Below are 27852 nucleotides of genomic sequence, written 5' to 3' on the forward strand. Positions count from 1 at the left end.
ATAAGTTTTTAAAGAACAGAGATTCTTATTATTTATGCTTATAGTCCCAGAGCCAGTGGACTCACTAACCCATAACAGGTTCTCCATTCATGTTTATTGAATGAATAAAGAACAACCTTCTAGCTATAACACCAACTCAAATACTCAAATATAAACATATTTTCAGAATAAATTGGACAGGGGAATTATGTTCAACATCAGATGTTTTTAATGTATTTTATAGTACTATGTCAAATATTCAACTACATTAACAAGTATTTCTTTATTATTGATGATATGGTCAAATGAACAGCCATGTATATTTAGAGGTATATCAATTATTTCAGGCTATTCAGCTAGAGGGATTATGAAAATGAGAAACTCTCTAACGAAACTATAGGGCAATGTTTTCTGGATAATAAACCATACAATTGGCCTGATGATGGTAACTACTGGTAGGACCCAAATGACCAGAGCACTGACGCAGGTTTTGCAAGAAGCTTCTGTCATTCATAAATGGTTTGACTTTGGGCAAATTACTTAAGTCCCTGAGTCTCAGTTTCCTCACTTATAAAGTGGGAAAATAAATCCTTCCTCAGAATACCTGAAACCTTGCATATCATAAACTGAATCTCAAAACTTCTATTAATTTCCTGATCAAATGTGGTCTTGCTCAAATCACTTAATACTTAAATGCCATTTGTATATGTATCGTGTATGTGTGTGTGTGTGTGTTTGCATGTGTGAGTTTGGGCAAAAATCAATGAGTTTCAAATGCTTTTTGGACACAGAAACAAGCATAATAATTTAATGAGGAATGACAATAAGTAAAATTGGTAAAAAGTGATTTCCTAATTGCCGTTGTTCCTTGGACTGAATTCTGACAATCGCCAGACCGATGATCTCTAACGGCATGGGCTTGCCCTGATGCTCTGCAAATCTTTCAGGTCACCCAGTGCCTCCCCAACCCAGCTGGAGGGCGCTGGGTTGACGACAGAGCACAGCCACCATCTGGTGGGGTGTCCATATCACCATCAAATGTTCAAAAGGCATCTAACATCGCCAGCTAATTATTCCTGAGGTGAATGGTATTAAAAAGCCAATTCTAATTCTTTGGAGAAGACTTCTCTGACTGTGCCTCTTGCAGTGCCGATAGCCTTCACTTTGTTTCCTTTCATGCCATGTTTTTATTTCATCTTTCTGTTAGACATTGGGGGGTGTAGATTACCAGTACTCTTATAGAATCCTACACATTGCTTTGCTGGCAGAATGCAAATGGTGCCCAGAGAATAGGTCCATAAATGCTGGAAAAGACATGGGGGAAACGACGATCATGCATACTTCTGAGAACGATAAATGTGTTTAATATTGTCTTTGAAAATAACATTTCTCATTTAGTTGGCTGTCTGTTTAGTTTGATGTCAGTTTCTCTTGCTGAGCAAAAACTTTTTATTCTGATGTAGTCCCATTCATTTATCTTTGCCTTCACTTCTCTTGCCTGTGGAGTCAAGTTCATAAAATGTTCTTTAAAACCCAGGACCATGAGTTTAGTACCTATGTCTTCTTCTATGTACTTTATTGTTTCAGGTCTTATATTGTCTTTATGTTCAAGTTTGATAATGCAAATTATTTCAGCATACTGTATATAATAGGGATGTTCAGCTTAGATAATATTGCTGTAATTGTGCCTATACATACCTGCTAATAATCTCACAGGCTCCAGTGTTTTTGCAAATGGAAAGCTAGATAAGAGAAGACCAGGCAACGCACCCTGAGCATTCTCAGGGTGTGGGAGAACCACAATGTATCCGAGCCCCAGGGCACTACCCATTAAATAGCATGACCTTCCTTTGCAAGCAGAAACTTTCAAATAAATGACATATTCTCCAAAATGTGTAATGCAGTCCTCAATGTGTCTATGCCAATTCTTAAACACTTGCCTATAGCAATCCACATGTCCTGTGTAACGTGATTTAAAATATCCAGGAAAGACTCCTTGCCCCAATTTAAGAGCAATCCTGACTCGATCCTACACACAAATGAAGAACACCCACCCTCGCTTCTCATTCCCGCCTTTTTCCTCCCTTTCCCAGGACAAATCTAAAGACTGGGTCTTAGCAATTTCTATTTTTAGACCAGATTCCCCTGTATAAACCACAAGACATTTTTGAAATAAAAACAACTAAACTTAGTAGAAGAAATTGGCTGGACATTAACTGAAATCTTTTTTTTTTTTTTGAGTTAAAGATTAGAAAACCTATTGCTGAAGCATGGAAAGCATTGCTCCATCTTAAACAATGCCCTCTGAGTATAAACAAAACTGAAGAGGTAAAAGTCACTTGTGCAATATGATGTCTTATACAGACATAATAGATCTAGAATTATGTTTTCATCCTTAACCCTTTGAGTAGTGAATTTTTTTCATGCTCATGAACCCCTGGGAGTGAGTTGTTTTTTTTTAATGAAATTAGTTCCAGTTACTCTGGATGGTCAGGAGGCACGAGGACGTACATAAACATTCATACTACTCAAAGGGTTAAGGTACCAAACTCTAAAATTGACTCTGCTTGGAGCTCATTGCCAAGGATAAGACAAAGGCATTCTGTTTATGTTATGATATTTGATCCATATAGCAAATCTATTGTCCTGTCTTAAAGAATAATAGTTATTAACTAAATGAACTAAATAGATATGTGCTTGTCTTATTCAAGGAAAATTCACAGAGTTTGATTATTGAATGTTCTATGTCACAGCCTCTGTCACTTGATGTACTTTGAAATACTCTTTATTTGTTCACATTCTCACTCTTCAAGTCACTTTCCCCATTCCATTTACTCACAGTTGCTGAATACTCGATATGGTCTACCTGCTAGGCCAGTGAAGGAAGATGGGAGATTATCTGGAGTTGTTTGTACGGTTTGAGATACATGAGAAATTGCTCTGCACATTTATAAAAGGTGCTCCATAAAGAGAAGCTATTACAATTACTATTATCATTATTGTTAGTACTAATGTTATCACTTATTTTGGCAGTTAGCACATGCAATTCATTTTCACATCCATTACATATATTCCCTACTTTCGGATCAGAAGCTATTTCATTGGCAAATTGACTGTTCAGAACTCCCAGTTCCTCCATCTCTTGCACAATATCCTCTAAACATCATGTGCCCAATAAGGTGTTGATAATTTTCTGGAGGTTAATTCTATAAGGAGTTGGACTTCTATATATCCAAATCTAGAATTCCCTTCCTTCTTCCCATCTATATTCCAGCTTGCACATACAAACACTTATCTTTTCTTAGGAAGAAATTCTTTTTCTATCTAAATGCAGCCCAAGTGATAAAAAGAGATATTAATAATTGACTTTTAAAAAGAAAATAAAACCAAACACTGATAGCTGTTGACACTGAAGACTAAGAACCAAGTTTTGGATAGATAAAATTTCACTTCAGTTACATTCACCACCTGCAACTGCTAGCACTGCCAATGCCCATATCTCAACTGCTCATCTAATGCCAATCTGCCCAGACCTTGATGACTACAATATTTCTTACCTTGATTGTTTAATTAAATTCAGGTATGGTTCAGAGGACAGCAAGAGCCCCATGTCGTTAAAATAATGAGAGTTTTTGAAGTTTTAACTATAGTGGTCTATTAAAAATACAATTATGATGTAACAGAAAGCTTTATGAAGTGTAAGTGCAATTTTCTGGGCATTGAAAAAGTCAATCATTGCCTGCAGTGATGAAGGGATCAGCGGGAGGATATACAGTTTCGCTTTCAGGTCATCAGTTCACACACAGCCTGAGTCTGCAGGGCCTCCACGGGACTCCCCCACACACAGAGTCACGCACACGTGGACACACACACACCAACATGCACATAAGATACTTTGAACAGGTCAGGGTGACATGAATAACCCCAGTCTATTTCCTAAAGAGGGGGTAGAGACTAAATCACAAACACTGACTTTTGCAAGTTTTGTGATTTTGCAGGTAAATTACGGGTTAAAATAAAAAATAGAAATATTATAATTCTTAGTTGTGCATTTTCTAGAAGAAATTTCAAGTACAGCTGCAGTATAGCAGGAAGACACTTGTGTGAACATTGTCAGTGTTCATATTAATTAGGGTAGTTGTAGGAAGTTAGCAAGTGGGCCCATAAAAAATAAATGATCAGATGCTGCCTCGAGGTAAGGTAACTTACATCATGATTAGCCCAAGGAAACTTCTCTAAGAATAAGTTTCTATAAGTAATTGATAGGAATTTTTTATTCTACAGTCAGCAGGTTCACCTCTCACCCTGATGCTGCCCTATTTCAAACCTGGCACCACTAGGAAAATGGGAACATGGGAAGCAAACGGTCTCCTCCTGGGCCTGACCTCCTGTAGTACTTGCACTCTCCAAACTCTGCTCAACACACCAGCTAGAAACACCTCGCAAAATTCTAAAAGCGATATGAGAACACAAATTTGAGAGAAACAGGTTAATAACAGTAGGGCTTGTTACTACCCTAGTCATCGGGAGTTCCCCAGCTGGAGCGGACCACGGAATGAGATTAGGCCACAGGACAGAGGAGCAGGACGGATACAAGTGTCTGCAATGGTACATGTGAGTGTGAGCAGGGTTTTGAGGGAAGGACAGGGTGGGAAAAGTGTAAACACATGCACAGCACAAGGCACTAAAATAAAAGCAAAAGAAGTACCCAAGGGGCAATATTTACTACCTGTCACTGACATTCTCCTTGGGTATATGTGAATTCCCCTGGTGGGTTTAACCTAATGGATCAGTACTTCTATGGAAACCAACGAGGAGGGAAAGGACTCGGAGCCCCACCCTTCCATGACATGCACTTACTTGTGTCCAGACTCGTGGGCAATGGTGAAAGCCAGGCCAAGGCCTGTGTCTTCGTTAATCGTACAGCTGCGATATTTACTGCACATTCCACTTATGGGCGCAAAACCTATGGGCATAAAGGTCAAAAGAATCTACAGCAGTTTGCAATGAAATAAAGGAAGAGGGTGTATTGTAAAGGCCTATTTACCCTCCACCCTGTAAGGAAATGTGGTTCTCATCTTCATCTGCTGAACTATGAAAGGGAAACCCTTGGCCAATCACAGAAAGGGCTCTTAACAATGTGGGAGTAGGATGCTATAGAAATGTTTAGCTGAAACCTATGTATTCCTATTAAAGACATCCCATTAAATTTAATATCTTAAAAAAAAACGGACCTAGAAAAAGAAAACAATGTGGAAGTAGGCAGTCTGTTCTCTCTGCGTGGAAAACTCTTCAGGGATCTATGAAACGTCTATGTCAAAGCCTATGACGTGGACACAGTAGAAAAGGGGTTTCACTGCAGATGGAAGAGAATGTCTGTCTTTTTCTATAAACATCCATGTTCCCAAAGGACAGAGGAAACAAATACTGTAGGAAATGCGTGTGTCAGGAAGTCCCGACACCACCCCAGCTTCAAGGATTTGCCTGGAGGACTCGGTAGACTCAGTGTGTGTTACACTCATGGGTATAATTGAGTATGGCAAAAAGGCTAGAGAGAAAAATTAGCAAAGGAAACAAGTACATAGGAAGAAGTTTGGGAGAACCAGGCATAAGCTTCCAGAGCCCTCTTTCAGTAGAATGACATAGGACATGCTTAATTCCCCCAGTTACACATCATGACAGTAAGTGCAGACTTGTCCACCAGGGAAGCTCATTAGAGGCTCAGAGCCCAGGGGTTTTATTGGAGGCTGATCACATAGGCACCCTCTATTGGCAGAGACCCAAATTCCAGACTCTCAGGAGGAAAGCAGGTGTGCCTCGTGAAGTGCGGTCAGTACATGTACAAACAGTTACAGCACAGTGAGCTGCACTTAGGTAGGATGGTGGGAACCTTCTTGAAATCTAAGTTCTCAGAGGCCAACTAAGGGCTAAGTTTGCAAGCAGGTCTTCCTAAGGACAAGCAGTTAGGTTAACTTAGATTAACTTGAGTCTTAGCTGAATCGTTTTATAATAAGGCATCTTCCTCTCTAAGATCCTGGGGGGAAACAGAGAGTAAGAAAAAAAATGTCCAGGAGAGCCCTGGTCAGTAGCATATTATGTTTTACAATAACGATACTGCTCACAAAAATTAGGGGATATTTCAAAATGAGTATGAAGTGATAAAATATCCCCTAATTTTTGTGAGCAGTGTATTTGGAAAAAATATCAAAATGTTGCCTCTAAGATCTACTTAGCCCTATAAACATATAAAAATTGCTATAATTGAGACATTTATAAAGAAATTTAAAAAAACTGGGAATATGACATAGTTGTATTATCTCTATAACATTCACAAATCTACCATTTCTGCCATATGTTACACCATGGTCCCTATTGATCCCATTTTCTTAAGAAGAATAAATGAAAGAAATTATTTCTTAAATTAGAAGAGACAGAAACTCTTGAATCGGTAAGAAACTTTCCCTTATGAAGTAATCACTTTTGATGAAAAATGCATAATTTTGTGTTTGGCCAAAGTTTATATAGGGATGCAAATTTCTTCTTTACAATTTCACTCTGAAGTGGCTACCACTTATAGATCTGGAATGAGGCAAAAACGTTTAACATATAAGGCCATGGATGGCGCATAGCACATATGTGGTCCTCAAAACTCTGCTGAATGATCTTACCCAAAGTGTCACAGGGCTCATTCTTCCAGGAACATATGTCCAGACCAGTTAGTAAGATGGCATGGTCATGGCGAGTTCCATCTTTCCCCATCAGTCCAGACTGCCACTGGCAGAAGCTACTTAAAGTGTGGTCTGCGTGATGGCTTATTACAAGACCAGGCTATGCAAGAGAGGCAAAGACACCATGATAACAAAAGTAAACATGGTATAATGCAATTGTTACTAGCACTAGCATCACAGAAAACGCCTATTAACTTGGACAAGGATGAATCCAAATGGCACATTTGCTAATTTACCCATTTCATATATTGAAATACAAGTAAGGTGTGATATATAAAACTATACAGAGTCAGTGTAGACACTATGCTCATTCTGTAGTTCTGTGCCAAAACAATTGGGATGTATTTAGCTGACCCTGAATGCATTTTCAATGTCCCAAGATAAATTATTTCTAAGTGTAAAATTTTTGCATTTGTACACCTGAAACCTGTATAATTTTAGTAACCAATGTCACCCAAATAAATTCAATAAAAAATTTAAAAATAAGATAAAATGCAGCCCTGGTCGATTGGCTCAGCGGTAGAGCATCAGCCTGGCATCTGGAAGTCCTGGGTTCGATTCCCAGTCAGGGCACACAGGAGAAGTAACCATCTGCTTTTCCACCCCTCCCCCTCTTCTTTCTCTCTCTCTTCCTCTCTCTTTCTCTCTCTCCCTTTTTCTCTCTCTCTTCCTTTCCTGTAGCCATGGCTCTAGTGATTTGAGCAAGCTGGCCTAGGGAACTGAGGATGGCTCCATGGCCTCACCTCAGGTGCTAAAATAGCTTGGTAGCCGAGCAACAAAGCAGTGGCCCCAGATAGGCAGAGCATCACTCCATAGTGGGCTTGCCGGGTGGATCCTGATCAGGGCACATGAGGGAGTGTGTCTCTGCCTCCCTGCCTCTCAATAATAATAAAAAATTTAAAAAAATGCTAACATTTGTTGTATTATGTTAAAAAAAAATCTTTGTAAAACAGTTTACAAAATTATGTAAGGCAAAGGGTCATTTGTATGTTATTAAACACATACACAAAGAACACCTAGTAACTGAATGTTTATTTCATTATCACATTGAGCAAGTGGGACTTCCAGCTTATAGCCCCTTTAATATTTATTATTGCAGGAATAAATTAAGTCAGTACAGAGGCAACATATTTATGAGAAGAGGCAAGTCCATTCGGCAAGATTTATTTCTGGAAAATAAATGGAACTAGAAGAAAACTATATAGAAGACATTTGACCTTATTCATATATACTAAGTTCTAATAAAGCAACCATGAAATATCAGAAGAACATGTGAACTTCTGGGAAATGAAGAGTTTAAGGGTGGCAGCAACACCCAGCAGAGCAGGCTGCAATAAATGCTTGAACCTTATTTCTAGGACTGCTCTGTTTCCTATGATGAGCAGAGGAAACCAGATTAAAAACTCTGATTTTAGGACAACTTGTTTAAGGCTTTCATGACTAGAATGTTGTGTTGGAATTTTTGTCCTTTGGTCACACAACGCGATTTCTCCTTACAAGTTTTTGTCTTTCCAGAAAGTCAAATACACCTGAGCTAGATGTTGTACATCAAAACTGGGACATGCCTTCCATTCTTCAGCTGGTGATTTCTAGGAAAACTTCATTAATTAAAGTTAACACAGGTGTATGATCAAAAGATAACCTCACCTATTCTTTGCAGCTTGGAGGAATTCCAAAGGTGAAAACGATTTAATACAAGGAATAATTAACCTGTCACCTGAGAAACCCTGCTGGCTCAGCACCCCCTCCCAGACATACACTCACACAAAAGACAATGAGGTTGTATCTTCCTGACTATTCAGGCTAGAAATAGGCCGGTCCCTGCTATTCCCACCCTGTCCGGGCAAAGAACAGGGACCCAGATTATTAAAGCCTGTAAGCATCTTAGATCTTATGATCTTAGATGTCATCTAAAAATTCTTGTTTTATAAATGAGAAAACTATGGGTAACAGGAGACTCTGCCAAGACATCAACAAGGGTGGAAGTGGATGCAGGGGTCTGATTCGGGTCCCAGGATCCCTCGCCCATGCCCAGCCAATGATTGGAGGGGGCCAAAGTAGAAGTGAGAGCCTTTGATGGCTGACATGCCTCCTATTACTTATGCCATGAAATGCTCATATTCATCTTCTTTATGACCCAAAGTGTATGTGTGCACATTTAGACAGGGACTCTGGAATTGAGGCAAAGGAGACAGACGTTTTACCAAATGCTGCCAAGATCCAGCACAATTCTGGTTTTTGTATGCAAGAGACATGTGCTCACCACTGCAGAATCTCTATGAGAATAAAATTCTGGGACTAAAGGTGATGAGGGTTGTGAGATCAATCTTAGAAGCTGGGAGACAACAGAGCAAAACGAAGGCAGGCCACACTGTACAATTTACTTTCTATACTAAAGGACATTCCTACTGAAAGATAAAATGGGCTCAGTGCCACTTGGCACCCTGAGAGCTCACAGTGGCTAAGATGCATTGTGCACTTTGTCTTCCCAGTGTGTTTCCCACCCATCTAAAGGCAGCTTCTCTATTCCCTTTTCTCATAAGGCAATTAAATGAATCCTTCTTACTACCTCTGCATGGAAAAACAAACCATCAAATAATCATTAAAGGGACTGACAAGCAACTAACTCATAGCATTAGACACAAAATATAAAAACTTTTTGTCCTAGGGGAAAGAGAAGTAAGGACTCTATATTAATGAAACAAAGCATTGCTTTGGCATTATTTATTTTCTGGGAGAAAAGTTGCTTGTTTTAAAGACAAAGTACCTGTTCTTCTTCTAGAAGAATCAGACCTACAATTGCAATGTTGATATTTCCTCCTATGGTTCCGTCTTTGAATAAAGCAGACACCTGAAAAAGACAGGCAATCCACGTCAGTCTCCATAGGTGACCACTTTCCCCAGACCTCAGTCTGCATGGAGCCCTGATGCTGACTGCCAATCCCTGAGTTCTCTAGTGATGTAGCTATATTATTTTCTTATATTGCCAGAGAGACAGGCACAGGAATAGCTGTCAACTATAGACCAATTGTTGAATCCTTGTTGGTGGTGCCTGAGGGTGAAAAACTGAGGTTTGGAGAGGGAGGTTCCCCTTCTTCTCAAACACCGATGGAGTAATGACGAGGTCTCTGAATTGTTAAGTGTCCTCAATTGAATGGACTAGAGGACTTTTTACTCACAGTGATAACTACATTGGTAAGAATTCTCCAAGCTCTCCAGGCAAGGGATTCCAGAAACATAAAAGAAATGCTAGGAAAAGACCAACAGGACATGAGAAAGGGAGGGAAATGGAATGATGTTCCAAAAAAGATGCAAACATTCGAGATGATGATCACAAATGTCGAAGTGAACACTGGAGTGGATTTGGGGTGATGGGTAATGACAGTCAACACTGTGGCATGTGATTGGGAGGTGACTTGGCACTGAGATGCCTCTCACCACTTTATACTTGAGGTGTAGAAGCATTATAACAGCTGTACAGAATAGAGGTGACACTTGCACAAATCACAGCATCCTGGGCCCTGCTGTTCTCAGCCCTGTGGACATGCAGTGGTAGGGTGTCAGTGTCACTGTCTTCCTCAATTCCCTGGGAGATCATAAACCAGATAGGTCAACCTAGTGTCACTAATAGTGACATTAGCAATAATAGCCATGTGACAACATGGAAACATAAAGTACATTTAGGGTAGTCTGTTTATTGAGGTAGAACGAATAGATTTTTAAAATATTGTTATCACAACTACTTTTTAAAACACATCATGGTGGCCCAAGATTTTGTATTCTGTTACCTAGATGTTACTTAGGTGAAATAAGGCTTAGATATTTCTTACCACTTTTCCATAATTACTACAGCTGCGGGTCTGAGGAGAGATACTCTTTATCTGAGAAGACATTCCAAAAGGTTGTACTGTTTTTCTAGATAAAATAATGTATACTCAATATTTGGACATTAACATTCCTAAAGTTAGTATTTCTATATAACCATCTAAAAATCACAGCGTGGTGATAAACAGATTTATTGCACTAAAATGTCTCAAGATATTCTTTTAGATTTCTGAGGACATCAGTACATCAAAACAGGTTACCGGCTTACAGAGACGATCAAATGGTTTCATCATCCTTCACTTATTCTCTGAAGTTCTAAACTTGGCTCTTTTTATTGGAGCATAGTAAAACTGAAGGAGTTACCATAAATAAAGCATTTCTATGTATAACACATAAATCCATAAGTAAAGCAGAATGTAAAACACATATGCAAATGCACACACACCAGTAGGAATAACTATACTAAGCTTCAACAAGGTGGATGTTCTTACCATGTTGAGTATCGTCAGTACGTAGGTGGTAATATTTTCATGGCCGTGGTTTTGCATCATCTTTTTGTCCACCACCACCAATGTCTCCACATTCAGTTCTTCATTTCTATGGGACTTCAGAAGAGAGCGCTTGTGCCGTGAGCAAGACTTATACTCGTCAGGCAAGATGAAAAGGTCTTCCTTGGGTGGCTTGGGCATGTCTATGAGGGCCATACAGAGAGAAAATTAAGGCAAATTCATCACAAAAGGTGAGTGGTGGAACTTGTTATATAGAAGTTGAATTTAAGAAGTGAGTATTCATGATATAAACCATGTAACTCTTAAAATTTTGTGATGTAAAAACTCGTGTTAGAGTAAAACACTCCATTCAAATAAAGCCCATAGAGTCTAGACATCATAGAAGTCATTGCTTTATTTACTTTTGTATAATTTTGTCCTAATTCAAAACAAGAAAGGGTCATTTTTGTTCTGAAGTGCTAGCACCAACTACAAGTATCATGATGAAAGACTGGTTAGCATAAGGATTTATGAAACAGGCTGTGCAAAAGAGTTACTGACAATGAAATAAAACTAACAACTACAAGAAAGAGTGTTGTCTTGGATTGTTTTCTTATTTGAGGGCTTTTAGTGACCTGAGTGATTTTAAAGTTGACTGCTGTGTCTGCACACATGACTGGTTTTGTCTATAGTGTTTCAAACCGGTTCTAAATTGTTTGAATCAGACCAACCTCACTCCAGAGCTGGCTTTCCTAGAAAGCACCATGAATATTTGCTTAGCTTAATTAGAAGACAAGATATACTCTGTCTTCTTGAAGAAAGCCATTTAAAAAGAGTTTTGGCTGGGTTTGGAGGGTAAACACACAATACAGTTTATAGAGATGTGTTGTAGAATTGGGCCCTTGAAATTCCGTACAGTTATGTTAGCCAGTGTGACCCTAATAAGTTCAATTAAAAAAATAAAAATACTTTTGACATTTACCATCAGTAAGTCAACTCTAGGTTTAGTGGATGCCTTTGAAAATGTGGTTAGAATGGTTTCATGTGAAAGTAAGTTTCAAAATACCCACATATTTAGCATACAATAACTATTCCAACTCTATTTATGGACCACACTGATAGAAGATGCTATTTTGTTTGACTGGCACCTACATCAAATATATTTTATCTCTTTTTGCTAAAATACTTCCAAACATAAATAAACATTTTTAGGATAATAATTATACCAGCTAGCATTTAATAAACATTCATAAAAAAATAAGCAGTCATCATTTTATTAACATTGACACAATTTATATAGACATAAATGCCACTTGAAGAGCTGTGTATAACTCACTCAGTCTTTACAACAGCCCTGGGTATGGTGGAGGACACAGAGCAAAGGGGATAATCACAACTTGTTCACTGTCCCTTCTCTAGAAAGTGTTGAAAATAGGGTTCAGATTTGGCAGCGTGGTCCCAGAGCCTTGGTCCTAATGTTCACTGGTGGAAAAACATGCGCAGGAGGAAAGCAGACACAGCATAGGAACACAGCAGTTTATGTGCCCCTGGGTAATGGGAACAGGGACAGAGAACTGAGAAAAGAGGGGGTTATTTCACTGGCCAGGGTTCTGACAAGGGTCTCAGAGTAAATCACTTGCTCTTCAGTATGGTAACTGCAGCATTTTTCCCAAAACACGTGTGCCACCTCAAAACCCAACAGCAGTGCCGACAGCTGGAAGCAGAAAGCTGATTCACGAGCCTGAGGTCCAGGGTCATGATTCATTTTAAGCAAATCAATCTGCTTTTGTTTGCCCTTTTCCACAGATAGATGAGTAAACACATCAAAAAATCTCTCATTTTCTGAACTAGAGACTCTAATAGAGATGAATCTGTGTGTGTGTGTGTGTGTGTGTGTGTGAGAGAGAGAGAGAGAGAGAGAGAGAGAGAGAGAGAGAGAGAGAGGAGCAGGGGAGAAAAAGGTAGAGAGACAGATACAGAGACAGGAAGGGAGAGAAATGAAAATCATCAACGCATAGTTGTGGAACTTTAGTTTTTTATTGATTTCTTTTCATACATGCCTTTACCAGAGGGCTTTAGCCAAGCCAATGACCCCTTGCTCAAGCCAGCAACCTTAGTGCTCAAGCCAGCAATCACTGAATTATGTCAATGATTCCATGACCCTGCAACTCATGCTCATGAGCCCACACTCAAGCTGAAGACCTTGGGGTTTTGAACCTGGGTCTCTGCTTTCCAGGTTGACAGTCTATCCACTGTGCCACCATCTGTCAGACTAATAGGGATGAATCTTGTAACTGTAAACCCCATTGAACCAGAAGATCAGGATTCCTCCAGGAAAGTCCAAAGCCTCATAGAGAACATGGGATAATCCATGCACAGATAACAAGAGCCCTGAGAATTATATACATCACCTGGAGGCAATGTGTCAATTCTGTTAGTCACACAGTCCTCAACCACTTAGGGTCCCCAGAGAACAGAACTGCCCAGCAGGAAGGGGACAGAAATATTTAGTAAATTAGACTGTACCGTGAGATCCCTAATGACTTCCACTAGCAAGATGCTTTTGTAGACTTTTTCTGTTCTACTTTTATTATGAAAATAATAGCTTTTTAAAAAATTTTCCAAATACAAAACTTATTGTACACTTTAACAGTTTTTTTCAAATAAACTCCACTATTGAGATTTTAAAATACTTGTCAAAGCAATATACATGTGCTCTCACACAAACATGCATACACACACATATGCACACTTATGCACACATAGCCATATTCAACACAATAATTTTATTGCTTTATATGCACAAGCTGTGCCTTAGCTGCTACTGGTCTGAATGACTCTGATCATATCTAGACAGAAATGAGAGGATCATATTTATTTCAGAATGGTCAACACTGTTCAGTTTTCTCAGGGCCCATGACATTTGCTTCAGAACTTGGTATAGTCTGTCAAAGAGGTAAACACAACCCCACTCATCTCTCTGGCCTCCCTGATATATGAAAGCTGTTTTGCATTGACCACACCTATACCACGAGCTCTGCCAACATGCATCCTGGCTTTGACCTTGATCTTACCCCTGATCTTGTCCTGACTCAGCTTGGCCCCATCTTCTGCCACCTTTCCCTCCTCTTCTCCCCACCCATGTGTCCCTAGTCAGCCACTGTTAATAAGTACACCCTGCTGTATTACCCACTGAACCTCTCTCGTTCACCTGAAATTGTTCTCAACTCTGTTCTTCCAAGTCCTCCGGTAAGGCAAAACTGAGCCCCCTGACTAAGTCATTTTGGGTTTGAGTTTTTCAAATTTGAATGTAGCTTAAGACTTTTATTTTTGGAGGATATAAGTCTAGATGACACGCAGGAGTTATGGTACTTACTCTTCTGTTGTAAGAGCCAGCTGGTTATGGTTCATTCACTCTACTCCACAATATACGTGGAGCTCCTGCACATGCCCACTTCTATTTTAGTGGTGGGTATAGATGCCCAGGAAACCAATCAGCATAGAAAGATGGGGTTGGGGAAAGATGGCTCACAGGAGGAGAGTGAATAAAGTGACACCGGAGAGGGAAGCTGAAGGAAGTGAGGGAAGTTCCAGAAAGCACTGAGCAGCTAGTCTGGAATGTATGAGAGGTTCCTACATAACATGGGAACAACACATCACCCTCTAAATGTTCATGACAAAATAAACGACTCTGATAAAGCTTAGTGATAAATTATAGGTAAATATGTCCTGTATAGTCTGTCTTTTGATGTGGTGGGTCAAGTACATAAATATGTATAGAGATAAATGATCTCAGCTGGAAAACTATGTGGGCTTTCATAAATCTAGACCTCAAAAATATAGAATTACTGGCAGACAGGCCAGGGTTCTTTTGAAGATGTCTGGTGGATTCTGTATTTTTCAGCAGTGTATCATTTAATCTGTCCAGGGAACAGTTCTTTTTAAAAAAAGAAAACATCCTACTATTATCTATCTATCTACCATGGAGAGAGCTTTTATACTGAATGGACAGATAATGGACTTTCTTTGGAATCATCACTTAAGTTTAGTAAAGACAGTTAATAAGTCACCTTGGGGAGAGACATACTCTGATGAAAATTAAAAATATTCCATCGGCTTATACAAATGTTAAAATCATTAAATGCACAAGGAGAATCGCGCTTACATACATTTCTTGCGTCTTCCGCAGAAATGCTGCTTTTGTGGGTGCTGGAAGTTAAAGCTGTGCGCAAGCTGATTTCCGTGGTAGAAGGGGTGGTGATGTTCCAGCTCCCGCTGCCTCTGCACCATCATTACCTGGCGCCCGCTACGATTCTCCGGCTCTGTGGACCTCTTGTACAATATGTGGGAGGGGGGCCCACTCCTGGCAGAGTCGTTGAGTCTCCCTGCTAGGTGTGAAGGAAGTGGCTTTAAGAAATAATCTGCTTCTTGTGTTCTTATCAGGCCTGACTGGAAAAATAAGGAGGAAGAAAAAGAAAAGCATAATGATATTTCCAGTTTGAGACACAGCCAACTCTACAAGCATGCCTTTTTTATTCTGTGTTTAGAAGGACGTTGTTCCCACATCCTGTTCCCTCCTTGAGAACACACATTCAAGGGTTCACACACCTGGTTTCAGATTTACAAATGGGAAAGATCCATTTCTGTCCTCTTACACCTTCACCCTTTCAGAAAGGTGTGTGTGGAGGTGTTCCATGACAGAGAGAGAGAGAGAGAGAGAGAGAGAGAGAGAGAGAGAGAGAGCACATGACACAATAATGTCAGCAAACATTAACCAAAGAATGGAGGAGAGCCCTGGCCAGTTGGCTCAGAGGTACAGTGTTGGCCCAGCATGTGGAAGACCTGGGTTTGAATTCTGGTCAGGGCACACAGGAGAAGCGCCAATCTGCTTCTCCACCATTCCCCCCTTCTTTCTCTCTATCTCTCTCTTCCCCTCCCTCCCGCAGCCAAGGCTCCATTGGAGCAAAGTTGGCCCGGGCGCTGAGGATGGCTCCATGGCCTCTGCCTCAGGCGTTAGAATGACTCAGACTGTAGCAGAGCAACACTCCCTGGTGGGCATGCAGGGTGGATCCCAGTTGGGTGCATGCGGGAGTCTGTCTCTCTGCCTCCCTGTTTTTTACTTCAGAAAAATACAAATAATAATAATAATAATAATAATAATAATAATGGAGAAAGCATATGCATGCAAATTTAGGTATCAGTATGGGTGTGTGTGTGTGTGGGCAGTGGTTCCCAAAGAAAAAATAAAATTTTACTCCTAACAAAATAATTTGCAAAACTCTGTAAACTTGAATTAATGTGATTAATTGTTGCAAAAGTGTAACAAAATTAATCCAGAAGAAAGAATAAAATAATTTCTTAGAGGATCAAGAAGATCTTTTAAGCAAAATATTAAGAAAATAAGAAAGAACTGGCATTATAAAAAACACTAGAAATATCTGTACAACATAACACAAACTAAAGGCACATAAACACTAAAATATCTTAAGACAAAATTGAGAGGCACTGTACCTTTTAGAGTGATGAAAAGCTTTATAATAACAATTGTTGAAGAAAATGGGAACAAAGAGGCCACGTGACACTCTGGGCAAGTACAAACGGGCCAGACCCAGGAGGTGGGTTGTCATAGCTACCAGTGATAAAAATACACAGCTCAATTCTAGAAATTTAACTTTTAAAAACCTTGCCAAATACCTCTGATAGACACGTTTCCAATACTGATAAATATTTATGATTGTACATTGCAGCATTATCTGTAACAGCAAAAAAGTAGAAACAAAGCAAAAATAGTAAAAATGAGGAATAATTTAAATGTTTACCAATTAATTCAGGGTAATTTTTGAAAGTACATTTATATATTTGTAGTCTACCTACCATTAAAAAACATGAGATGATTATGTATTTATGATAATCATAGCGCAACACTTTTTTCTTCGGTTTCTGAGACTTGTCAATATAGTCTATGCAATGCCTTATTTATCAGTCACAGCAATTTGTAATGTTGACATCATTACTATTCTCCTCTTGCTTGTGAGGAAATAGAGAGGGAGAGTGATTAACATGTTTAAGGTCACATGGCTAGGAACTATAGTATAGGGATCTGAACCAAATCAAGAGTAAGTTTAGAACCTACAAGAGTTTTAGGTTTACAGGGTTTGCAAAAGGTATTAAAAATTTTATAAGTATATAATAAAGTATATAGTTGATCCCAGTTGTGCTCATTTTGCAAAGCACGCATCTACAGTTAGGGACTTTTCCTGGAAGAACTGATGAGAACTTGTCGATGGTGGTTATCTCAGGGAGAGAAATTGAGGAGGAGGGGTCCAAGCGGGGAATTCCACTTTCAGTTTTATATCTTTCTGCACTACTCAAGTTTAATAAATCTGCGTGCACTCTCACGTAAAAAAATATCAGTGGCATTGGTGAATCATAGAATTACAGATGAATTTTAAAAATCCTTACAAATATAACCAAATGTTGCCATACATCCAGAGAACAATTAATTATTCCTGAACAACTGTCAGGTACCTTTTATGACTCTACCATACTGCACTCCCAGAATTACTATTGTGCTGGTTTTCTCCAAAGTTATATTGATGATCTAGAATACCGAGACACTGATTAAGTGCTCAAAGACGCTTATACACAGGTGCCTGTTCTAAGTGTATCTCTGATTGACATGCCCCAATCTGATTCTCATTTGGGGAAGACTTATTGTGCATCCTTGTCACCAAAGGACGTTCCATGTTGGGCTGGGCTGTCATGCCTGACTCTGAATATTTGTATAATGTGGTAATGAAGAAACACCTCTTAGATCTTAGGAAAGGGCCAAATGCAACTCTGGGGGACAGTGGAGTCAGGGATGGGAGATATAAAAGAAGGGAAGACTAGGCTTAATGTATTTAGAGATTAAGCACTGGCCCTAGTGTCTGCTAGTGGGAAACAGGTGAACATGGTAAATTATCAATGAAGCTAATCAGCACCACGGGGGGTAGACCTCCTGGGGCCCAAATGCCACCTCACAATAGAAAGGGAAATACAGTACTTAAAATTTATGCTCTGGATCACAGAGCAGGCAGCTTCTCATGCCATGTTCCATATGAGCGACTTGGGAATCTTTCTTGTCTTTTATAATGCTACCAATTAAACTAGGATACAATAATACTTTAAAGTTTGCAATTTTATCAAGAAATAACTAAGGAAAAAATTAAATAATAGCCAAAGTCAGTTGGATTTTACTGTTTTTTACATTTAAACTAGCCCAGGAATAGCAGAGCCTTCATGGATGTATTTGACCTTGTGTAATAACCCTAAACAAAGAGGTTTTGCACTCTATTGAAAGTAACTAGTTTAAGTACTAAAAAGAAAAAGGAAAGTTCACTTTTTGCAGGTTTTAAAAAAACTTGCCTGATATACAAACAATTCCTTGCTCTTCAAATCACCCTTTAGAAGATTGTCTAGAATAGATGTTATTTGGCATCTCTTGTACAAGCCCGAGTAGACACATAGGCATTGGTCAGATGATGCAGACACCCACGTAGAATTATGATCCAATTCTACATTATCATCTGTGTGACCCTGGAGAATTTACTTAGCCACTCTGTGCCATTTTGTTATCTAGGCAGTGGATATAAGGATAGCTACTTACCATCAGTTTGTAAGACTTAAAAATAACATATTTTAAACACATGACCTCCAAAAAACAAGCAAACTAAATTTGCTGAATTTATGAGTGTAAAATATTCTATAATAATTCACTCTGAATTACCTTGGTACTTGACCCTGGTAATTCAAGAGGCTGGGGAGGACTTTTCACTGCATAGTATGAAATCCCTCTGAAGCCCCAGTGTTAATGCATCCCATGAACACAGTCTCTACAAACACATCTTTGCTTCTGACCTGATCACCTTTTTATACTCTTTCTGACTTCCCCACCTAAACCACTTGTGTTCTATGACAGCTGTGCAAACTCAAAACCATCCCTGGCTTTTCCTTGGGCTATACTCAAGGCTACTTTCTGGGTGGCCCAGGCTGAGAGGACCAGATCTTCAGGCAAGAGTGACCTGTTACAGCTGGTGGATTTTTGACTTTTCATTAACAAAGTGGTCAAGTATTACATTTGTAATTTATTCTGTTACAGCATTCCATATTTAAACCACCCCCAATTTCATGAAATACATAGAACATAGTAACTGATAAGACATTTGGATAACCCTTGATAATCAATAGATATGAAAATTAACAGAAAAGTTAAATTCATTATCTTGCTGCAGTATTAGTTTCCAAGTTTATTTAAATGATTAGGCAAATCATAGAAGATTAACATTTTCTCCTTATCAAAGTTTTTCTTTGCTGAATCAAACATATTTATTTGGCAACTCATAAAATGTCTAGTGTACACCTGCCCGCAGTCACCACTGGGATGTCTGCTGGGTGGATTATTAACAAGGCTTCAGAATAGGGGGCTATAGCCTGTTCTCCAGGCTTTGCAAAGGAGCTCTCCCAGGGCTTACATCTCTCATGGCCAATTCTATAAACCATTTCACATTGGAAAGCTTATCAAATACTCATGTTGAATTTATAAGGAAGGAAAAAATGTGTGTTATGCCAGCACTGAGAAAATGCTGCTTTGGAGCAATGAAGTAAAGAAAAGTTTGAAGCTTTAAAGTAAGATGCTTACTGTATTCTATGTGTTGTTATCTACAATTAAAAAGTTAGTAGATTTCTATTAACATAGATCTATTTATCGACACTGTCCATAAAAGTTACATAAATCAAAAAGTAAAATGGAAATTAGGGAAAAATGGACACATGCCCAACCACTGAGCCTGTTTCTCCTGCAGTGTAAGAGGTCCTCATTGAACCAGTTCCAAGATTGTTTCACGTGACACCATAAGCTCTTTCAAGACAGCTAGCTGTCAATAAACCAGTGAAAACATGACCAGGCTCATGAGAAGAAACAGGCATTTTAATTACCTATTAATTTCATTTTTACTCTCCTTTCTTTGTCTTTTCTCCAAATGTTATCAGTTTTGAAAATATTCTACTTATTCTAGTCTTCTTAGTGATGTCTCAGAAATACAAGACAATTTTAATATTTACAGAACTTTGATAGAAGTCAAACTTTGCTTTTTATTTCCTTATAACCTCAGGGTAAAACATGGACCTGGCCCTAGGCCAGTCCATCACTTACCAAGTGCCCAAGACCACAGTAAGTCTTGTTGAATATTTATTTGTGATGCTTCAAAAATCAAAATTCAGCCAAAATCTTCTAAGAAGCTCAACAACCAAAAGTTGCTATTGTTCCGCAGGAGATTCTGGATCTGACTCTTATCATTCTTATCCCTACTGCACCAGCTTGAGCACTTGGACTCCTGAACCCTTCAAGAACAATGGGGCTGGTCACAGGAATCACTTATCATCAAAAACCAAGATCAGTTTCGTCCTTATTCATTTGCTCAGCTCTAAACTTGATCACTGGTCATGTTCTAATAGCTCAAGTACAGTTTCAAAGGGCTAACATTTTGACCCTTGTAAAAAGTTTCTTAGATAAAGTTGAATGCTATCAATTTTGTTAGTGGTGGCATCATTCAAGTCCTCATACCCACCAAAGAGGACTGAGCCCAGGCTTCCCACAAATCCTGTCCTTACCACAGGGCTGTCAGGGCACATATGTCACACCTGAGCACTTGTTGGCACCGGGTTTCTTTTTCAGGGTTGACTGGAGAATTGGCACAGAAGGCTAGGTCTTCCAAGGTGGAGACTTTTTCTATGCTTTTTCTTCATTTGTATGACTCAAACAGATTCATTCACTTTGTTGAATTCAATTCAGACTTTGCGTCCTAGCCAAACTGGGTCAGTATAACCACTAGCAGAGGACAAGTGTAACTTGGGGGAAGTGCCAATATCTACCTCCCACACACACCATCACAGTATAGGACCTCATAGCTGAGCATACCTGAGACTTTAGTCAATCAGGCTTTGAATCAGGCAGGAGGAAGAAGAGGTGTAATGTAAGAGTACAGTCAGGTAGGAAGAAGAAGAGGTGTAATGTAAGAGTACAATTAATCATTGCACTAGAATTATCCCTGTCTATTCCAAATATTTATTGATAGTGAATTTATTCAAGACAACTTCCGAATCTTTATATTTCTCATCTTCTGTTATAAACAGTGGTACTTTTGTCTTAAAACCTCATAACTGCAGCTTCAAGAGTTCAGCACAGTGAATGCTCACCTTTCAGCACTTGTCCTTAAAATCTGAACAGCTCTAATATTTTTGCTTGTTATACTAATTTAATTCACTTGGATGTTAAATTACCAGTATTTCTTGTCTTATCCTATGACTTAATCTTAGTATCAACATAATTTATGATTAGAGCTTAAAATAATATGATTATTTGTGACTCGCAGTAGCATACCTGGCTGAAAATGACCCTCCAGTGAAAGATGACTCTCTGTTGGGGGTAAACACGTCTCACCCACTTCATCACTTCTTTAATATGTCAGGACCCAGGAGCACTGCACTCCTTGCCCCTCATTGGTTCTTCCCCAGAGAGGAAATGCCTTAATTGTGAGTTTAAAACTCACATGAATAGTATAGCCATTTCTTCTCATAAACAGTGGTCCCAGAGGAAGCTCATATACTCAATGGCTCTTGATCATGGGATAAGCTTGGCTGCCAGGTGGGCAGCACAGGTTAGCTGCTGTCCCGGGTGGGTCATTTCCAGAGATCTAGCACCTCCTGCAACTCAGTGCATAGGTATATATTGGGTCCAGTTTTGGAAAAGCCACTCACCTGCACAAATATTCCAAAAATAATTTTTTGAAAAGGGATAAATAGGTCTATTATCTAAGTTACTCTTTTTATTTACATTTTATAATTTTTTGAGAATACAGAACATATGAAAAAAAAAAGGGGAAAAATGTAAAGAAAAGGAAGCTATATATTGAGCCATCACAAAACCGAGCATTCTTTATTTTCTCTCAGGTGGTTTATTAATTAATAGAATACTTATTATGAATCATATTGTACATATAAATATAAATAAAAATAACAGTTACTTTACCTTAGGCACCATTTATGTGGCAGGTGATGTACTAGGTGATTTGCTCTATTTATTACTCCTATCCTAATAACAAACATATAAAATGAGGATTAATATTGCTATTTAAAAGAAAAAATGCTAAATGTAGAAATTTGTCCAACTTTGTGGAGATAGCTGAGTAACTAAGATCAAAATTCAGCTCAAATGACACTAATATCTATGCCTTTGCCAGCACACCATGTCATTTATCTACCACTTTCATTGTTATTCTGCAGAGGCCATGTACCCTTGAACAATAACAACAATGATGGTGTTAGTTAGAAATACATTGGACTTAGTTGTAAACGTGTATTGCAAACTCTAGGACAACCACTAAGAAAAGTGAAAATGAAAAGTGTAACTGATAGACTAAAAAAGGACAATAGAATCACATAGAATTTTTAATTAAAAGCACAAAAGCAGAAAAAGAGAGGAAGACATAAATAGGAACAAAGAACAAGAAATAGAAAAAAGTAACAAATACAGTAGATACTGATCCAACCACATCAATAATCTCTTTGAATGTCAGTAGATCAAAACACAAGACCCAACAATATGTTGTCTATAAGAAATCTACTTTAAATACAAAGACAAAGGTATATGGAAAGTAAATGAATGGAAAAAATACAGCAGGCTAACACTAAGCAAAAGAAAACAAGAATAGCTATTTTAATTTCAGACAGAGCAGCCTCGAAAGTAAGGAACATTATCAAGGATAAAGAAAGACAGTACATAATGATAAAAGGGTCAACTCTCTAAGACATAACAATCATAAGATATATGCACCTAAGAGCAGAACATCTAACTAGTGTCACAAACACTGATAGGAATGCAAAGAGAAATAGATGAATCTACTATCATAGTTGGAGATTTCAACACTCTCTCTCAGAAATGTACAGACTCAGCAAGCAGAAAACAATGAAGACATCATTGAACTCAACAATACCATTCATCAGCTGGGTATAATTGACATTCATAGACTACTTTATCCAACACCAGCAGAATAGACATTTACCTCAAGTTCAGGTGGAATGTTTCTAAAGATAAACCACCTTTTCAGCCTTAAAACACATCTTTATGCCTAACCTGTGGTGGCACAGTGGATAAAGCACATCGACCTGGAACACTGAGATCACCAGTTCAAAACCCTGGGCTTGCCTCATCAAGGCACATATGGGAGTTGATGCTTCCTGCTCCCCCCTCCTTCACTCTCTCTCTCTTTCCTCTCTATAAATTAAATAAATAAAGTCTTTAAAATTTTTTTTTAAAAACAAAATAAAATAAAACACATCTTTACAAATTTAAAAAAATAGAAATCACATAATCTGCTCTCAGGTCACAGAGAAATTAAACTAGAAATCAACAAAAGATAACTACAAAATCCTCAAGTACATGGGGATTAAACAACACACTTCTAAATAACACATAGGTTAAAAGGAAATCTCAAAAAAATGTGAGAATACAATGCAAGCAGTGCTCAGAGGAGAATTTATAGTATTGAGTGCATATATTAGAAAAGAGGAGAGATCTAAAATGAATATCTTAAGTTTCCACCTTAAGAAACTAGAAAAAAAGATCAAATTAAATACAAAGTAAGCAGAAGGAAAAAAAATTAAAGCTGAAATCAATGTAATTGCAAACAGAAAATCTAAAGAGAAGATCAAAGAAGCCAAAATCTAGTTCTTTAAAAAATGGTGAGATATACTCATGCTGCATTTAGAGAAAGTTTAAGACCTAAATTCTTTCCTTATTAAAAACAAACTAAATAACTAAATAGACTAACCAGGAGGTGGTGCAGTGGATAGAGTGTCGGGCTGGGATGCAGAGGACCCAGGTTCCAAACCCCAAGGTCACCTGCATGAACGTGGGCTCATCTGGTTTAAGCAAGGCTCACCAGCTTGAGCCCAAGGTCGCTGGCTTGACCAAGGGGTTACTCGGTCTGCTGAAGGCCCCCGGTCAAGGCACATATGAGAAAGCAATCAATGAACAACTAAGGTTCCACAATGAAGAATTGATGCTTTTCATCTCTCTCCCTTCCTGCCTGTCTGTCCTTCTCTCTGTCTCTGTCATAAATAAATAAATAAATAAATAAATAAATAAACTATATAAACAAACTAAGCATTAATTCAAAAAGTTTTCAAAACTATAATGAATGACCAACTAGAATCTATAAAGATCTTGTTAAAAAATAAATCCAGAATAAATGAACCAGTAAATAATAAAATAATGTGATTTTGACCAAAGAAGTCTAGTAAATCCAAGATCTGGTTTTTAAACCTAAATGAACAAAGCTCATGAAAATGCAGTGAATATACAAAATGTCAAGGGCATAGATGATATAATGGGGCATGGTGGATCTTTATAATGAAAAATCAATATTCTCTTGGAGATTAAAGATCATTGTAGCACGCATTTCAGTATTTTATTAGTGAATTCATTATTCTAGTTTTTGTGCTTTTAAATTTTTATATCTTTCCGGCCAAGCTATTATAAAGATTTAGTCTCAGTGGAAAGAAAACTTTTAGATATGTGCTGTGTAATGTAGTGGCCACCAAATTTCAATTAAAATTGAGAAAAATTAAAAATTCAATCCTCCAATCATGCAATAGATATAAATGATACTTGCAACTCTCAGTAGCATGCCTGGCTAAAGACATGGGTTTTCAAATAAAATTTAAATAAGTAAAAATCAAATAAACTTAAAAGTTTAATCTATCTTTTGCTCAACAGTCACATTGACTAGTGGTTACCATATTAGACAGTACGATATTTCTATACTAGCACAAACTTTTATTGGAGAGTACTTCTCTAGAATTGGTAATTAAATCTTTGGGGGCTTACTTCTTAAGACTAGTTTGCTAGATAAATGAGAGGTTGGTATAGTATTTCTGTATAATAAATAGTATATATCACACAGTTAAGGATAATCATATAATCACATCCACTAGTATGTTTATAAAATTTCCCCATGTAAATTATTCAAAACATGTTATTCTAGACTGATTGCTTATTAAGACTAATTTTGAGTGACACAAAAATATCTGAACTGAGAACAACAGAAACTTAAATTCTCATATCCTGCATCTGTATGTCCCCGACACAAAGAAAAATTTATAAGCAAACAGTAATCTTGTCAAGGCACTGAATACACTGCTGCTACTTCATGGAACCAAAATACCACAGATTGAACATTGTATCAGATCCCTTTACAAAGTTGTATAACATTTAGACATTAAGTACATAGTAGAAAAAATTCATAGTCCTTCTCATCCAAGCAGAGTATGTAGTATTTTTGTTCTTTTATTCACTCATTAATTCAATAAATATGCATCAACTGCCTATCAAGAGCCAGGCAGTGTTTTAGGTAATACAGATGCAACAATAAACAAAATAGACAAATACAGCTGCCCTCCTGAAGTTTAAATTCTATCATGCATAAGGGAGTGGAGGACAAATAATAAACAGCAAACATAATAAAATATAAATAAAAATGTGTCAGTTCTTTCCATTTTGATCTGTAGATTCCATGCAATCTCAATTAAAGGCCCAGTCAATTATTTTGTAGATATCAACAAACTGATTCTAAAGTCTGTATGAAAAGGCAAATGACCCAGAGTAGCCCATTCAATATTGAAAGAGAAGAACAAAGTCTTAGGACTGATACTACACATCTTCAAGACTTACTTTAAAGCTACACTAAAAAAAATAGGGGAGAAAATATACTACTCCCAAAAAGTAGGGGATATTTCAAAATAAATATGAAGTGATAAAATATCCCCCCCCTTTTTTTTATACAAAGACAGAGTGAGAGTCAGAGAGAGGGATAGATAGGGACAGACAGACAGGAACAGAGAGAGATGAGAAGCATCAATGATTAGTTTTTTGTTGCAACACCTTAGTTGTTCATTGATTGATTTTTCATATGTGCCTTGACTGTGTGGCTACAGTAGACCTAGTAACCCCTTGCTTAAGCCAGCAACCTTGGGTCTAAGCTGGTGAGCTTTGCTCAAACCAGATGAGCCTGCACTCAAGCTGGTGACCTCAGGGTCTCGAACCTGGGTCCTCCACATCCCAATCTGAAGCTCTATCCATTGCGCCACCACCTGGTCAGGCTCCCCTAATTTTTTTTTAACTTTTATTTATTGATTTTAGAAAGGAGAAAGAGATAAAGGCGAGGCAGGGGTTGGAGGCAGGCAGGAAGCATCAACTCATAATTGCTTCTTGCATGTGCCATAACCAGGCAAGCCCAGGATTTCGAACCAGCAACCTTAGCATTCCAGGTCAATGCCTTATCCACTGTGCCACCACAGGTCAGGCAAATATCCTCTAATTTTTGTGAGCAGTGAATTTGTAAACCACACATCTGACAAATCACTAGTATCTATAAAATGTAAAGAACTCTCAAACTCAACAGTAAGAAAACAAATAAATAAAAGAAACAAATCCATTTCTAAAATGGCCAAAAAATATGAAGACACATTTCACCAGAGGAGATATATAAATAGCAAATAAGCATATAAAAAGATATACAACCTAATTAGTAATTAGAGAAGTACAAATTAAAACTACAATGTGGTATCACTTCACCCTTGCCAGAGTGACAAAATAATAATGATTTTTTAAAAAGCTACAGTAATCAAGACAATGTGGTAAGGAATAATGAACAAATAAGCAAAAAAGAATAGAGAGCCCAGAAATAGACACACACAAATATAGTCAACTGACATTTGACAAAGGAGTAAAGGTAATACAATGGAGCAAAGAGAGTATTTCCAATAAATGGCGCTAGAAAAACGGGACATTCACACACCAAAATAAATAAATAAATAAATAAATTGTGACATACACTTTCAATTAATCATAAAAATTAGCTCAAAATGGATCATAGACCTAAATGTAAAATGCAAAGCTATAAAACTTCTAGAAGATAACATAACATAGGAGAAAATTTAGATGGTCTTGGGTTTGACAATGACTTTTTAATTTTAAAAAATCATAAAAGTATAGTTGACATGCAATATTGTATTAGCTTCAGGTGTACAACATAGTGATAAAGTGATTTTATATTAAATACCTTACAATGTGATCATCGCAATAAGTCTATTAACCATCTGTCACCTTACAAAGTCATTACAGTATTATTCTTTATATTCCCTGTGCTGTATATTATATTTCCTTGGTCTTTTAGTTACAATCCCAAAGGCGCAATCTATGTGAGATAATTGCTAAATTGGACTTGATTAAAAATTAAAATATCTGCTCTGCAAAAGACACTGTCAAGAGAACGAAAAGTCAAGTCACAGACTGGGAGAAAATGTTTTCAAAAGACATATGAGAAAAAGGAGCTGTCACAAATATACAAATGACTCAAAACTCAAAAATAAGAAAACTCAATTGAAAAATGGTCCAGAGGTCTTCTTAACAGACACCCCCGCAAAAAGACATACAGATGCAAATAAGCATATAAAAAGAGGTTCTGTATTCCATGTCATCAGGGAAGTGCAAATCAAAACAAGGCGCTGCCACTACACACGTTAGAATAGCCAAACTAACAACATCAAAAGCTGGTGAGGATGTGGAGTTACATCGTTAGTGGGAATTCAAAATCGTACAGCCACTTTGGAAGACAGTTTGACTGTTTCTTACAAAAACTAAACAAACTCTTACTATAAGATCCATCTATAGCACTTCTTTGTATTTCTGCAGATGAATTAAAAATTAATATTCACAAAAATACTTGCACATG

At 37.9% G+C, this 27852-nt stretch overlaps 1 protein-coding gene across 5 annotated transcripts in view; it reads right to left on the bottom strand.

Moving 5' to 3' along the window:
• ADAMTS16 (ADAM metallopeptidase with thrombospondin type 1 motif 16) overlaps positions 1–27852 on the bottom strand; it is a 160950-nt gene that overhangs the window by 88537 nt on the left and 44561 nt on the right. For all 5 annotated transcript variants that reach the window (XM_066360797.1, XM_066360795.1, XM_066360800.1 and 2 more), the window contains exons 4-8: positions 15190–15469; positions 11024–11223; positions 9475–9558; positions 6648–6807; positions 4840–4945 (exon numbers count right to left, since the gene is read on the bottom strand). In XM_066360797.1, coding sequence (XP_066216894.1) covers positions 4840–4945; positions 6648–6807; positions 9475–9558; positions 11024–11223; positions 15190–15469 — 830 coding nt within the window. The remainder of the gene's footprint in view (positions 1–4839; positions 4946–6647; positions 6808–9474; positions 9559–11023; positions 11224–15189; positions 15470–27852) is intronic.

Source organism: Saccopteryx leptura, chromosome 1 (genome assembly GCF_036850995.1).
Source record: "Saccopteryx leptura isolate mSacLep1 chromosome 1, mSacLep1_pri_phased_curated, whole genome shotgun sequence".
Taxonomy (NCBI): Eukaryota; Metazoa; Chordata; class Mammalia; order Chiroptera; family Emballonuridae; genus Saccopteryx; species Saccopteryx leptura.